Source organism: Mytilus edulis, chromosome 7, assembly GCF_963676685.1.
Source record: "Mytilus edulis chromosome 7, xbMytEdul2.2, whole genome shotgun sequence".
Lineage (NCBI taxonomy): Eukaryota > Metazoa > Mollusca > Bivalvia > Mytilida > Mytilidae > Mytilus > Mytilus edulis.
In genome coordinates, this window is record NC_092350.1 from 40,137,574 (window position 1) to 40,154,135 (window position 16,562).

General features: G+C 32.9%; 1 protein-coding gene across 1 annotated transcript; it reads left to right on the forward strand.

The window, feature by feature from the left end:
- Window positions 1-10,435: 10,435 nt before the first annotated feature.
- LOC139481443 (NADH dehydrogenase [ubiquinone] flavoprotein 3, mitochondrial-like) lies at window positions 10,436-15,573 on the forward strand. The gene is made up of 3 exons (XM_071264772.1): window positions 10,436-10,594; window positions 14,491-14,596; window positions 15,299-15,573. The coding sequence occupies exons 1-3, from the start codon at window positions 10,541-10,543 to the stop codon at window positions 15,424-15,426; spliced, it is 288 nt and encodes a 95-aa protein (XP_071120873.1). The 5' UTR covers window positions 10,436-10,540; the 3' UTR covers window positions 15,427-15,573.
- The last annotated feature ends 989 nt before the right edge of the window (window positions 15,574-16,562 follow it).

Below are 16,562 nucleotides of genomic sequence, written 5' to 3' on the forward strand. Positions count from 1 at the left end.
TAGACATTTATCATGAATTTTGGTTAGCATTTCATTCGCGTACAGTGGATATTAAATATGGCACTCAAAAAAACAAAAATAGCAATAAGATCTGGATCTACTCTGTTTCTAGATGCGATTCTGATTGAAGTATAATGAAAGGCAGTGGCTATTTTGCCGGCTCCGGCAAAATAGCGATTCATATAGAGTTTTGCCATTTTGCCGGTCCTATTTCAGATTTTTAATCAAGATGATATGAAATATATTTTTTCAGGAAACTATTTATGCACAAATGATATATGTGGCTAGATGTCAATAACCTTTTAATGTTCGCCTTGCATTCCTGGTCAGTTAAATTCGGAGAACTCTACTCATTTAATTACATGTACATACGTTAAATTCTGTCGAACATTAAACGTTCAAAATAGAAAACAACAAAATGTGATGTTATAAAACAAACTTGATTTTCGACAGATATGAAAAGCTTCAGCAGGTTTTAGAGCAATTTGAAAACGACAACTATGTGTAACTGAGGAAACGTGAAACGAGGGCTACAAAAAGTTAAAGATTAATACAAAAAAATTATTGTACACACAATGCATAGAAATCTAGCTAATGGCAGCATTTATTTTATGATTTTATGAATAATGAATACTAAAATGTATATTAATTATCTGCATTTCAGTCTGCAAAAGTGATGCAGACGCAAAAGAAACAGGTTTAGTAACGCTCATCGAGCAGTTTGAAGTTGTTGGGTGTTACTTTTTGTTTCAAAACTAATATAAATTTTTTATTAAAAGTTTTAATCAGAATGTCGATTTTTTTTATGGGTTTGTATGCTTTTCTTATGTGTATTTATTATATGTTTTTCTATTAAGAAATATATTTTAGTCTTCCTATCAAAGAAAAAAGTACTAGTATCAATTTTGATATTTATGTTTTTCTTTTTTAAATATTTGAAAAATACACATTTTTAGAGACTACTTATTCTAAAAGTAAAGAATATCAATTTAAATAAATTAAATAAATTTTTAAAGAAGACATTTTAGTATAGACATTCCTTATTAAAGTGTATGTTTCTATCTTTTTGTTATTCTTAATTTCTATACTTCTATTAAAATCTTAGTTAAGACCGGCAAAATAGCAAAACTCTATGTAAATCACTATTTTGCCGGAGCCGGCAAAATAGCGCCAAGGAGATGATGAAAATGGCACTTTTATCTGTCCAAGGTACAGTTTTTTGTCAATCCCGTTATATTTCAACATAAAAATCCCGATTTCCCATGGCTAAAAACGTGGGTTTCCCGTATCCCGATGATTTTCTATCCCGAATTCCCGATCTTTAAACAAGGCAATCCCAATTTCCCGTTGCTAAAATCGGCCAATCCCGGCGTCCCGAAAATGGTCTCGCCCCCCCTCATAATTGAGTGCTGACTGCTTTCAAATAAATCATTATATTTATTTATCTTATCTGTATAGATTTGTATTCATGTCTCCATCTCCTTATTATTGGTAACAGTATAGACAAATAAGAAAGAAATATGCTATTATACATGTATATTTGCAACATGATAAATTAATAATAAAAATAATAAACTCTAACAATAGTATTGCATGGTTTTTAAGCAAATATGAAAGTCATATTTCTAGAAAATTTAAAGACTGAAACAGTGTAAAATGATTTGCTAACTAAATCAATAAAATCTTATATACCATGTATACTGGCATAAACAAGTCTCAATCTCTATACATTTTTAAAACTAACTAGGATTTGTATTCTGTCTAATATAAATTGTACATATTGGGTACTTCAAACACAAAATTCACAGACAGACTTCCCATATAAACTTCAATTTAATCCTTGAAAAGAAGTCTAGATTGCTAAAATAATTTATAAATTTATATTTTTTTATTTGTCCCAAAACATTTAAATTTATTCAATTACCATCCTTTTATGATTATTTGATTAAAATATTATTCATTTATAGTCTTTTTACAATTTACATTTTTTAAAGCAAAATAACTTAAAGCAGGATAAATCAAAGGGAAGTAACCAAATACACAAAGTTTTTATAACACACCGGCAGTTAGCCAGAGGTAAACATCGTTGATTACCTGTATGTTTGACACCCAAGCTGTCAAATGAAGCCATATAATTATACTTCTTCTTTGATTTACAGGTAAAATTTAACACAGGTGTCAATTAAACCTCTATGGTAGTAACAAATTATCAAATATGGCGACTGAAAATTTTCATTCATGAAATATTTCATACACGGGAGGTTTTTTTTTCTAAACGGGAGGACGGGAGGAGACCCCTGAAAACGGGATTATTGTACTCCCGTCGGGAGGTTCACATGTATGCTCTTTTTTAGTCTTCTTTAAAGTGAAAATACACTTACCTGGCGCAGACTAAGCCGCTTTAATTAAGTCAGTGACAACAAACGGTCAGTATCTGCTAGTGTAACAAAAAATTTGTTCCGGCGTGACATTTGTTCCACTGGAACAAATTTCATAGGAAATATGTTCCACCGGAACTTATGTCACAGAAAATATGTTCCAGCACTATAAAATTTGTTCCGGAACTAATTTTTTAAACAAGTGTGAAATAAGTTCCGGAACAAAAATCACAGCACCATGAGTTTTGTTCCAATATTAAAATTTAAAAAAAAAAGTGAAATAAGTTCTTTTGATATTAGTTTTAAACGAAGGTATTTTATAGAAATCAATGAAAATGTTCTGCGCGAAACATAAGTTCTGTGCTTGCATGGGGTACATTTGCAATTGAAGGAATGACTGTAGGATGAAGATAAGAAAATGATGCGATGATAATGTATCTGTGTTTTATCGTTTATGTGGTATTCAACCTCCTTGTTCCTAATGACCTGTCATGGGTGTTCTAATCATACATGTACTTAGCTATGGTCATTGCACATTTTTAAAAGATTGTGTCTTTTGTTTCTTTATGTCTTTTAATAAAATTGATCAGTCACTTTGTCCTTTTTAAAAAAGTACAAATGTTCATCTTTAACTATAATACTTTTTTTCGGAGTGACTTTTATTATTGACATTATTATTTCTTATTCTACTTTTTCCTGGCTTATAAGTGCCACTTTTAGTATTATTAATTGAGCATGTTATTAAAATTTTGCTTTACTCCACATGATCCAATTGGATGTTTACACTTTTTATTTATTACATTATCAATATAATACATGTTTTTTATAATGACTTTAAACTCACTGATGACAAGTGCTCAGTATATATAAGATAACTTGTTTAACCAGTGGAACACATTTCACAGACAAGGAACTTATTTCACCAGGTGAGGAACAAATTTCACAAATCCAGAACTTATTTCACCAGGTAAGGAACAAATCTCACAAACATGGAACTTATTTCACTAGGTAAGGAACAAATTTCACCAACCCAGAACTTATTTCACCAAATAAAGTGTGGAACTTATTTCATAGAGATGGAACAAATTATATAGAAATTGTCTGTGAAAAAAGTTCTCCCAGAACATATTTCCTGTGAAATTAGTTCCACTGGAACTTTTTTCACAGGAACAAATTTTGGCTCACATTAGCCTATTATTTTGTTGACATGCCGGTCACGGTATATTTGTAGAATCTTTGTAGTATGTGAAATAAAGAAAAAATAATATACATATCTATTGTCTGGGTATTGCATATGTTATTGTTTATAATATTGTTTGTATGCTATATGCTTTCCTGGGGCCCTAATCAGTTGGTGAATGAAAATATTCTATTCTATACAACTCGGCATGGGGAGAGTGAACGTTCATCCACTGTAACACTATATTTTCAGTAACAAATTACATCCACTTGATTTTAACTTAGGTGGATAGTTTTCTTATTGGAAACCATATCACATCTCCTTAATAACACCGTGCATTCTATTTTTAACATTAAAAAAGGTCATTTTTTCTTAAGTTTTAGGAATCTCAAGTTTTAGTTTCATGGAGTATTTTATGATATCAAAGCTATATGTTCTCATGTATTGATTCTTATTTAAGTCCTGTACTTGGAAAGTAAATAGCAAATACAAGTTATTTGTAGTATATTTATGTTACAAAGTATGAAGCATCCAGGTCTTCTACATTCTAAAATATAAAGCTTTCCCTATGTCTGATGTCTAGCTTTCTGCGACAACAGTCGCTCGACAAAAAAGAAAAACAATTATTCAAAATTGTCCAAAGCACCAAAAAGTCAATTACACAATGGCAGAATGAGATATGAAAAGAAGATGTGGTATGATTGCCAATTTGACAACTCTCCTTAAGAGACCAAAAGGACACAGAAATTAACAACTATAGGTCACCGTACGGCCTTCGACAATGAAACTATGATCCCGGCCGCTAACATGTTTAACCCCGCCACATTCCAAGTCAGGTGCCTGTAATCCAGTGGTTGTCGTTTGTATATGTGTTACGTATTTGTTTTTCAAGTTGTTCATTGTTGTGTCCATAAATTAGGCCGTTAGTTTTCACGTTTGAATTGATTTACATTGTCATTTCAGGGCCTTTTGTAGCTGACTGTGCGGTATGGGCTTTGTTTATTGTTAAAGGCCGTACGGTGTGTCATTTGCATGTTCTCTTGTGGAGAGTTGTCTCATTAGCAATCATACCACATCTTTTTTATATTCATGATAGGCACCATTATAAGACTGAACTTTGCTCATTGTTGAAGGCCGTACGGTGACCTATAGTTGTTAATTTTTGTGTCATTTGGTCTCTTGTGGAGAGTTGTCTCATGCATTGCAATCATACCTCGATCATCTTCTTTTTTTATAATTACCGACCCTTTATATTTATTTATAAAAACTTATTTTGTAAGCCGGTTACCAGTTCATCACTGTAATTATATCTGTGACTATTGTTTTTATTGGTATTAATATTTAATCATCTCTTATCATAAATCAGTAAAAGCATACTAAATTTCATTGTTACATATATATATATGCATATTCATGCCTCTAAAATCTGTCGATACCTGTATCTTGGCATTGTACAAAGTCATGTTTTTCTCTGACTGTCATTATGAAGTCTTTATTCTAAATCCATTTTATGATGGATGCGAACTGATTGAAAATTTAGTCTTATATATGTATTTTAGTTGTTATTGGGTTTAAACTAGCTGTCAGTAACTGCGAGCACTCTCAGATCTGTAGTTTCGTGTCTTTTTGTTGATATGATGTACAAGTACCCGGCCACTTTATGATTTTGTTAGATGTATTTCTATATTCATTCATCTGATGAGTTCAGCCTTTTTCATCGGATTTTTAAAAGCTTGTTCTTTGGTTGTAATGTTACACCACTTTCCCAGGTTATCATCGGGGAGGATTGGTCGCCCGCTAGTATGCTTGACCCCGCCACATTATGTATGTGCCTTCCGCGCAAGTCAAGAAAGAGCCTGTAATTCAGTGGTCATCCTTTGTCACATGCTGTGTTTTAAAATATTTGTTTTTCTTCATTATTTTGTACATGAATCAACTTAAGCCGGCAGTTTTCTCGTGTGAATTGTTTTATATTTTTGATTTCGGAGCCTTTTATAGCTGAATATGCGATAGGTGTTGTTGAAGGCCGTACGGTATATAAAGAGTTGCCGCATTGGCAATCATACTACATCTTTTTTACATTCAAATTCGTTGTCATTGATTTTTGCGGTGCTCATAGACCAATTTGGCTCTAAGGATGTCAAGGTAGAGTAACGCCCTAAATCGTCTGGCAAGGCATTCCCACTTTTCTTACCGAGTTCTGTTTGTAAACATTTATTACATTTGTCATATTATGAAGATCAAAATTCGACATACATGACATTCAATACGAGGGTGGATTTTTTTGGGTTGTTCAAATCAGGGTTATTCGCGAGAGAAATATCATTTGTTATTTTGCTATTTTTGATAAGTTTGTAAGACATTGCGTTGCCAGTAAAGTAATAAATTAAATGAACTTTAGAGGAATTATTTTAATTAAAGGGGATTTAAAATTATGTTGTCTGATAGTCAATTGCTTTTATACTTTTTTTCATTCAGGAGGTTTTAAAGTTTTCAAGAGCATTTTGTTTTTTCGTGAGGCTCTTATTTGTGTGAATCAAATACTTGTTAAAAGAGGGACGAAAGATACCAAAGGGACAGTCAAACTCATAAATCTAAAACAAACTGACAACGCCATGGCTAAAAATGAAAAAGACAAACAGAAAAACAATAGTACACATGACACAAGATAGAAAACTAAAGAATAAACAACACGAACCCCACCAAAAACTAGGGGTGATCTCAGGTGCTCCGGAAGGGTAAGCAGATCCTGCTCCACATGTGGCACCCGTCGTGTTGCTTATGTGATTACAAATCCGGTAAATAGTCTAATTCGGTAGGTCACATTCATGAAAGGGAAGGGGATTGTAGTTACGACGTAAGGAACATATCCGATATCATTTGTGAAACGGTTATTCCAACCAACTCGTGATGGCGTCCGTAAAATTTACGAAGGGATGATTTCAACTTCACCATTCGGAACTCTTGGTTTAATAGCTTCCTTGTGAGCAGTAACCCTCTATCAAGAAAATCATGATAGGAAATGCAAGCACGGGAATATCGTATCAATTGGGAGATATATACCCCGTATGCAGGTGCTGCTGGAATGTTGCTACTTAGAAATGAAAAGTTCACAATTGGAAAGCTGAAATCATCTCTTTCGTCGTAAAGTTTTGTTTTCAACCGACCCTCATTGTCAATTTCTAGATGTAAGTCAAGATATGAAGCCGACTTAACTGTATCTGTAGTATCCTTTATCTCCAACTCGATGGGATAGATGCGTTCCACATAGTCACCAAATTTTGAATTGTTTAGTAAAAGAACGTCATCTATATAGCGGAAAGTAGAGTTAAAGGATATTGCTAACTTCTTATCTTTCTTCCTAAGAAGTTCCTGCATGAAGTCAGCCTCATAATAATAAAGAAACAAGTCGGCAAGTAGAGGGGCACAGTTTGTTCCCATTGGGATGCCGACAGTCTGTTGAAAAACACGTCCTCCGAACGTTACAAATATGTTGTCAATCAAGAAATCAAGCATCTTGATAATATCGGTTTCAGAGAATTTTTTGTTTGAATCAGAGTGATTCTTTACAAAGTATGATTTATCCCTCCCTAAGACAAGATACTTGTATCTACGTTGGCCATTCTTTTTTATGAAGCAAAGTAATACCAACTCTTTCAATTTGTCTTTTAGTTTGGAATGTGGAATACTTGTGTAAAGAGTAGAAAAGTCAAATGTTTTAATACTGTTACAAGATGAAAGAGAGTTAGATTGTATGTACTCTAAAAGATCTTTGGAATTTTTAAGTATCCACATCTGATTCACGCCACCTCTAGAATAGGCAGTTTCACAATAACTTTGAAGCCCGTCTTTGATTGCTGATAAAATAGATGTTAATAATTTAGAAAGAGGTTTCGTGGAGCACTTGGAAGACCCAGCAATATACCGTTGTTTGTAAGGACACTTAATATGTAGTTTAGGTATCCAATACAGTGATGGAAGATCCAGTTCTTCATCTTTGGTTGAAATACCAAAAGAACAAAGAACAGACCTATGATTATCCAGGATTTCCTCTTTGGTAAGTGTCGTGTTAATTTATATGAAGTTTCGTCTTGATGCATTACAGATCATGTTGGCTTTTAACAGCGCAACAAGGAACATACTATTGAATGCTTTTCAATTTGCACTTCTAACACTAATTAAACAAATTTAATCTATAAATGTTCAAAATGACATGAATAAGGTTTTAAGATGTGAATATTCGGTCTCAAAGTTATCATTAATCATCTAATAACCGGTGATATTTTAACACTACAAACAGTCTTTGTCACAAAACGGTAAAAAAAAACAATTTACATACATAAATATTGTTTGCCTATTTTTAACCTTCTGCCTTTTCTTCTTCAGTTATATTTTTAACAATTTGAAGATTATATACCACTTGCTGAATCAAAAACTTGTCAATATATGTATTATATAGGTGTCTCTTAAACATCAACCCAACAATGTTATAATTAGATCTGCACGGTAAATTTGCTTTGAATTCGCAATTTTTGGTGTTCTTCCCTCGCCGGATTCGAACTCATGCTAGTGAGATATCATGACAACGAACCGCCTTGCACTGTATCCGACCACACACCAACCTGGGCATCCATGAATAAGACATATATATATATATAATATTTGTTCCTTGCAATTGTTTTGCGGATTTAAATTTGGAAAGTCAAACTGTTCGAATTTGAATGTCTTGTTTGCCTTTTAGTGGAAATACAACTGTTGATCTAAGGGTATTGCAACTGGTTCAAACAGAGACATATATATAATACATTGGTTCAAATATAGCATCATAAATTGCGATTTTTTTTCTTCTGTCAGAAAAGATGCTTCATTCATGGTGATTTAATATGTTACCAACGCATAAGGCGCCAGTGTTCCTGTATTTGATTTGATAACAAAACGGACAACCCTTCTTTGGGCTCTTCCAATGATGTCTATGTCTCGTAAATACGGGTCCGAAACTGAGCAGGCATACTCTAGTGATGTCGGTCTTACCGAATGAAATATTCTGCATGTGCTATCTATAAAATTGAAAATCGAAATGGGGAATGTGTCAAAGAGACAACAACCCGAACATAGAAAAAACAACAGCAGAAGGTCACCAACAGGTCTTCAATGTAGCGAGAAATTCCCGCACCCGGAGGCGTCCTCAGTTCAGCTGGCCCCTAAACAAATATATACTAGTTCAGTCTGTGATAATGAACGCCATACTAATTTCCAAATTGTACACAAGAAACTAAAATTAAAATCATACAAGACTAACAAAGCCGGCCAGAGGCTCCTGACTTGGCACAGGCGCAAAAATGCGGCGGGGTTAAACATGTTTATGAGATCTCAACCCTCCCCCTATACCTCTAGCCAATGTAGAAAAGTATATGCATTGATATATATATATGTCCTGTCTGTCTGTATGTTCTTTTCTCGATCTTGATATCTATATCACTAATGGAAAGCTGAATACTAAAGTTTATGATAAAAGGGATGATTTTTCATTTCCTATCGTTAATTATCCGTTTTTAGATGGTGACGTTCCCTTGTCACCATCTTACGGTGTTTATGTTTATGTCGGATAAAAGCTCTACAGAGCTTATGTTGTATTGTTATATGTATAACCGACTTTAAATAAATCTTTTATGCTTTATGCTTTATGTATCTCAACTTGTACGATTCGCTCGTGTATGTAATAATGTTTTAGATTTTAACGAGAGAAATTTATGTATTACTGAAAAATTATTACACCAGGGTTTTCGATATCACAAACTAGTCAAAACATTTACTAAATTTTATCATCGGTATAAAGACATCATTCGTAAATATAGCTCAACATGCAGACTTCTAATACGTTCAGGTATTTCACATCCAATTTTTTATGGAAATATTCTTTATAAAGCACAAAGGTGTCAGTATTCACCTCAGAAACTTACAAAACCTTTGAATAGACTTATTAAGAAGGGATACAATTACGATACTGTTGTCAAGTCATTAAAGATTGCATATTTTGGCGTTAATATTGAGTCACTGATAAGGTCTTTGCATCGGAACTAAACACATTTATTCTAAAAACAGGTGTTGGCATGACACGGGTTATGTTCTTCTCATGGTATGCATGATACTACACCCCTAACGGGAAGGATTGTGCCTGATGTTCATATGATGAAATCATAATCTTTTAGTCAGTTTAATTGAAGTCGTGAGCTGGCATGTCAGTTAACTGCTAATAGTCTGTTGTTATTTATGTATTATTGTCATTTTGTTTATTTTCTTTGGTTACATCTTCTGATATCAGACTCGGACTTCTCTTGAACTGAATTTTAATGTGCGTATTGTTATGGGTTTACTTTTCTACATTGGTTAGAGGTATAGGGGGAGGGTTGATATCTCACAAAGATGTTTAACCCCGCCGCATTTTTGCGCCTGTCCCAAGTCAGGAGCCTCTGGCCTTTGTTAGTCTAGTATTATTTTAATTTTAGTTTCTTGTGTACAATTTGGAAATTAGTATGGCGTTCATTATCACTGGACTAGTATATATTTGTTTAGGGGCCAGCTGAAGGACGCCTCCGGGTGCGGGAATTTCTCGCTACATTGAAGACCTGTTGGTGACCCTCTGATGTTGTTTTTTATTTGGTCGGGTTGTTGTCCCTTTGACACATTCCCCATTTCCATTCTCAATTTTATTTTGTTGTTTGTGTATCTGATGTTATTACATGTATGTTTTGTTTATTTTAAATATCAGTCGGTTAAAGAGCTCATGTTCTTTGTTATTATGTATATATGCAACCCGACTTTAAATAAAGATTACTTTACTTTACTTTACTTTTAAATATTAATGAATATGCGTAAACTGTTCGTATCTTCACCTACATTATTTCTAAATTTATTCAGTCCCTTTTGGAACTCCTTTGGACTTACCTTACTACACAAGTACCTACCCGACGTACCGAAAGTCATGGCTTCTTCTGCTTTAACAAGAAAATTGGCAAGCTATTCCTGTGTTTTACGAGTAGGTTTAAAAGATATTGATACATTATAGCATTCCGTTTTATAACGAGATTAACCAACACTGCGCTTTCTTCTTTTCCTGTTTGATAAACACTTTGAAACATCATCATTTCAACATTTGACCTTTCCCATGCATGTTTTGAAATAAGCAAGAGTCAACCTTGAATGTTTTTGTACACAGTACAGTATGTCTAAGTATGTCGTTTGTATTTATGATTGATTGCTCTTTAGTCATATGGAAAAGCTCTTATATGTAATCAGTTAGTACAATAATAACCTTCCCTGATGCCCTCTGAATAAAAATATACATGTTTCCCATGTAGAGTGATAGTTATTTGTAATTTTTGACTTTCTTGATGACCCACTTTATACCAGTATATAAATGAAATATTTTTTCTGCCCCTGCCAGCCGTGTTGGATGGGGCATTAAGTTTTTCCCTGGTGTGTCTGTACGTATGTCCATCTGTCCCAAAGTTTGTTTTACAGTCTCTAACTTTAGTTTTCCTCAACCAAATGTTATGAAACTTATACACAATGCTGATTACCACAAAATACAGATCATTTTGAAATTTGCTGGCGTCACTATAAGAGTTCTAGAGTAATGCCCCTTTACAAATGGAAAAATTGCTAAATGTTTCGTTTTTGATTTATTACGTTTGCATACACTAAATCAAGGGTCCGGAAACGGTCATATATGCCAGTCTTGACCTAAACTGAAAGTAGTTTGTCCTAAATGAGTAATTGGGATTTAGGACAAATTTTATTTTTTTACAGAAATAATTTCGGTCATTCAATGTCATTTCGTTGAGATCGAGTTTCAAACATTGTCTTAATCGCCATTTTGAACTTATTTTTTGTTGTTATCCTTTTCCTGTAATAAAACTGCCACTCCAGTAAAGTGTTATAATCCTGAGGGCCCTCCTAATAACTATAGTAATGCCTCCGGGAAATATTGGCTAATGATCGCTAATCTCTTTACCTGTGTTTTTATTAAATTTTTTATTGATCAAGAGCTCAGAACTAATATTTTAAAGAAATTAAAAGTTCATAACAACTGTCTGCATTATTTAATTACTTTTCTCAGCTTAGACAATTGTCAATTCTGATTTAAAATTAAATTAAAATTAAATTAATTTACGTAGAACAAAATATTGTTTCACTACAAACACACGTGCTTTGTTTACTAATACGCATGCTTGAAATTCTCTTCCCCAAATTAGACACTAAATCGTAAACTAAAAATGATTTCATGCTAAATTAAACAAGTCCAACTATTATAATTAATATTCAAACAGTATTAAAGGTAAAGCAGTAAAAAAGCCGACGATTTCCTGTGAATTTGATAAACAAAACTAATCCCGGAAATGAGTCCGGAATTGGTCGTTTTACTATTGTCGTAAAACATCCGGTTATAATTTTGTCTTCAAAATCGAAAGAAACGTAAGCGAAGTTTGAGAAATTTATCGTTTTGAGTCATTAAAATCATTTCATTTTTAAACTGGTGCCTTCCTTTTATTGCTCAAGATCGATTTTAAGGAACATGGTAGGGAAATTTCTGAAGTAAATGCGATGAAACAGTTAAACAAGTTCGTTGATGCTACGAGTATGACTGTATGAGCATACACACACTTTTTGTTTAAAAAGGGCACCAACTTTTAAGTTATCCCAAAATGACCGAAATTAGGTGAAAAAATTTCCGGATCCTTGCACTAAATGTAATACAACTTATACACATTGCTGATTACCACATAATACAGATCAAGATCAAATTTGGGTGGCGTCACTTTTACAATTATTGAGTTTTCCCCTTTATGAGGGTAGTAATGCCCTTTAATGTCAGGCGTCAAACAGTCATTTTCGCCTACCGTTAGCGTCAAATTGGTTAAAATTTTACAGTGATTTGTCAAAATATCCTTTTTGTGATTCATCAGAGGTCTCAAATAATTATCGTTACCGTCAATTTGTAAAAAAATTAACATGATTTGTCAAAAAGAAAGTACATTTTATCGTCATACACCAAAAATTACGGTTAACTTTATTTGGCAAGAATTTTTACCGTTATTCTTCATGAAGGTACCCCCATTATGACCCTCCTTTATAAACATAAAAATAGCTGATTTTTTATTAGCTAATTTAGCATTTCAGAGTCTTTAAAAGATAAATAATGACTGAACATTTTGATACCCTGTTCTATAGGGACTCTCACTTCTTTTCACCATATACTGAAGAAACAGATAAAGTGGTTGAACATATTAATTCATCAAATAATAAATTAATGCAATATTCTTGACCTTTTAGGGTCCTTGACTAATAAATGGCAAGATTGTGTAAGGATAAGTGAATAAATGTGTCTAAAAATGTATCTAAAACCATACATGACTAACCATTAGATGTAGAATAAGATGTTGACATCATACGTTTTTTGATTGAGTTAAGTCTGCCAATTATATTTTATCGTATGTTTTTCTTTGTTGTGATGTTATGCTATTGTTTCAGAAAAAGGGAGAAGGTTTGGATCCATTAAAACGTTTAATCCCGCTGCAAATGTTTGCACCTGTCCTAAGTCAGGAATTTGATGTACAGTAGTTGTCGATTGTTTATGTAATATATATGTGTTTCTCGTTTCTCGTTTTGTTTATATAGATTAGACCGTTGGTTTTCCCGTTTGAATGGTTTTACACCAGTAATTTTGGGGCCCTTTATAGCTTGTTGTTCGGTGTGAGCCAAAGCTCCGTGTTGAAGGCCGTACTTTAACCTATAATGGTTTACTTTTTAAATTGTTATTTGTATGGAGAGTTGTCTCATTGGCACTCACACCACATCTTCCTATATCTAAAGATGTAATATAAGATGTTATTATACTTCACATTAAAATGCCATATTTTGATTGGATAATACGAGGGTGTAGATTTACTCAAATGGCTGAGCAGGTGACAATTTTTTTGAATGTCACCCTCTCGTCCAGACCAATCAAAAATCGATAATTTAAAGGACACTGAAATGAATTTACATAAAGTTATAAAAGAAAATGCTTAAGTTCTATGTTTTGGCTCAGATTTTATTATTTGACTCAAAATAAAAAAAACAAAAACATTTTGCTTCACTTCTGTTGATTTTTCTAATACCTGTAACGTAATTCTGTACGTGACATCATAGAAAATATATTTTTAAATAAAATTCATCTGTAAAAGACAATCATGATAAGACATTCAGTATAATAAATTAAATGATGTGGTTGACAATGTTTTCTCTGAATACCAATCTGCTCTATCACCCTTTCAGCTATGTGTTATTTATATATTGACAATGACAATAAAAATAAGCAGTTTTCCATTTACCACGATTACTGAATTCTTGCCAATCTCTTTACATGAACCAAACACAACCCACCTATTTAAGTAACAATGGGACCAGCCTGTTTTTCCACTGTTTAACCTCGATGAAAATGTTTCAAATATATTTAAGCTAATGCATGTAATTTGTATATAACAGTAAGACAGCAAGCCAAAATTATATTTTTATGCCCCACCTACGATAGTAGAGGGGCATTATGTTTTCTGGTCTGTTCATCGGTCCGTGCGTCTGTCCATCTGTCCTGTTTCAGGTTTAAGTTTTTGGTCAAGGTAGTTTTTGATGAAGTTGAAGTCCAATCAATTCAAACTTAGTATACATGTCCCCTATGATATGATCTTTCTAATTTTAATGCGAAATAAGATTTTTTACCCCAATTTCACGGTCCAATGAACATAGAAAATGAAAGTGAAAGTTTCAGGTTAAAGTTTTTGGTCAAGGTAGTTTTTGAGGAAGTTGAACTTCCAAGTACTGTGGACACATTCTTGTTTTCTAAATAGTTGTCTATGTCATGATCTAACATCATGTAATTAACATACATTACAGGGATATTTGCCACGGCTGTACAGTACAGGTGAAGATAAAGGTCCATCGAAAGAAAAGAAACCTGCCAAGAAGGAAACTGTTGCCAAAGCTAAAGAACCTAAGACTGGTATAATTAAATTTTACCATATAATTTTCATAGTGCATACTTAATATACAATACTCACTTGTCTTGTGTGACCTTTTTACTTTATAAATAGAGGTGTAGTGTTTAAATAGACAACAGAGTACAAACAAAAATAATGGGTCACAAAAAAGCCTAGAATTATAAGTCATTGTAAGTCAAATAGGTAAAAAAAAATCTTCAAATGCTATTTTTTTTTATAATTAAAGCTTCTGAAATTTCAATAAAGTTTTGACAGTTATGTATTGTCTTAAGGCTGTATGAAAATTATAGTTTCTATAAACCTGCAATTTCCACAAAATACAATGTGACATTGAAAATCGTCATTATGGGGAAATAACTTCTACAAGGAGTCTACTGATGATTTCAGCTATGTTGCGATATTTGGAGATCTCATCTCCTGAAAATTTTGCGATTCTATCAATTTTCACTGATTTCCACGAAAATCATTAAATTGAAAAATTATTAAAAATTGCTATTCAAGGCCAAGGGCAATAACTCCTTAGGAGTTGTCTGACAATTGTGGTTAGAGATCTTCACATTTTGAACAATTCTGTCACATCTAGATTTTTTTTCCAAAACAGTTTTCAATATAATAGACAAATTTTACTAACATTTTTCACCAATGTAAATTGTTTAAGGATTTTAAATATACATTGTAGCATTAATATATCATATTTTTTTCAGAGCCATTTGACAACTCCCAGTATAAATCAATAGAGTATTACCAGTATAATGATCTGTCCTATTATGATATAGACAATGATATGTCCGAGTATAGGCTACCACAACAGTCTAAATTTGTTCCAGCTTAAAAACAAGAATGTGTTGCGTGTTATAGAAGTGTTTACAGCTAATGAGACCTGATGCTTTCTACAAAACAACAATTTGTAATGTAACATGAACTGAAAGAGCTGATTTATTTGTTATGTTAATATTTATAGATTAAAGTATAAAATTTATTGTTTTTCTACTATTTATACTGTCATGTCAATGTCAGAAAGCTGTATACAATATTAAAGGAGATGTGGTATAATTGCAAATGCGACAACTATCAACCTGAGACCAACATGATGTAGATGTTAACAACTATAGTTCACTGTATTGACTTCAACAATGAGTAAATCCCATATATATCAGGGGCGGATCTAGCCATTTTAAAAAGGGGGGGGGGTTCCTAACCCAGGACAAAGGCAGGGGGTTCCAACTACATGTCCACATTCAACTTCATTGATCGTCCAAAAAAAAGTATATAGATGTCGTACTCATTAAAAATTTAATACTTGATGATTTTCATGATTAACCTTTGAAACCCAATTAAAATCAGTGAAGCATTACTTAGGGTTACTGATCTACTTTGGTTGGAAAACTGACAGACTCTCAAATATGTTTGTCCATAATGTACTTGACTGTTACACTGTATTAAAAAGACTGAACCTGAAACTTTTAATTTGCGAATTGAACATAAAAAAACTTTTGTAGTGAGCTCAGTCTCAGCTTGCAGATTATTCCTAATGCATTTCTTTGCTACTTTAACTAAATCTTGATATAAGTCAGTTAATGAAGTATATAGAACAGGATGCCATACTTTCAGACTCTTTTAAGAAGCATTTAAACACTTATATACATAACTGGGTTACACAGCAACTAAGAATTGGTCTAGGAAACTTTTTTATGTAACACAATGTGTATAAAGATGGAACAATCAATGGCTGCTTAAAGTCAAATCGCAAATATTACATTGACCATTTTTTTTGCCAGCTGACTTGGTATTAAATCATCTCTAAGAATACATGACATTATTCTGATCAGTTTTTGCGTATACTCTTAAATGTTATGCTTGGTGTAGAAGCAGCAAATGTAGATTTTAAAGTCTTTTATGTGTATTTATGTTTTTTGACAAGAATTAAATAAAACAGAGAGAATATCGTTCTTTAGGACACCAGACAAT

Coding starts and splice junctions, on each gene's coding strand:
- LOC139481443 (XM_071264772.1), top strand. CDS start 10,541: ATGGCTTCTTCTGCTTTAACAAGAAAATTGGCAAGCTATTCCTGTGTT. Junction 10,595..14,490: donor GCTATTCCTGTGTTTTACGA/GTAGGTTTAAAA, acceptor CATACATTACAG/GGATATTTGCCACGGCTGTA. Junction 14,597..15,298: donor AGCTAAAGAACCTAAGACTG/GTATAATTAAAT, acceptor TATTTTTTTCAG/AGCCATTTGACAACTCCCAG.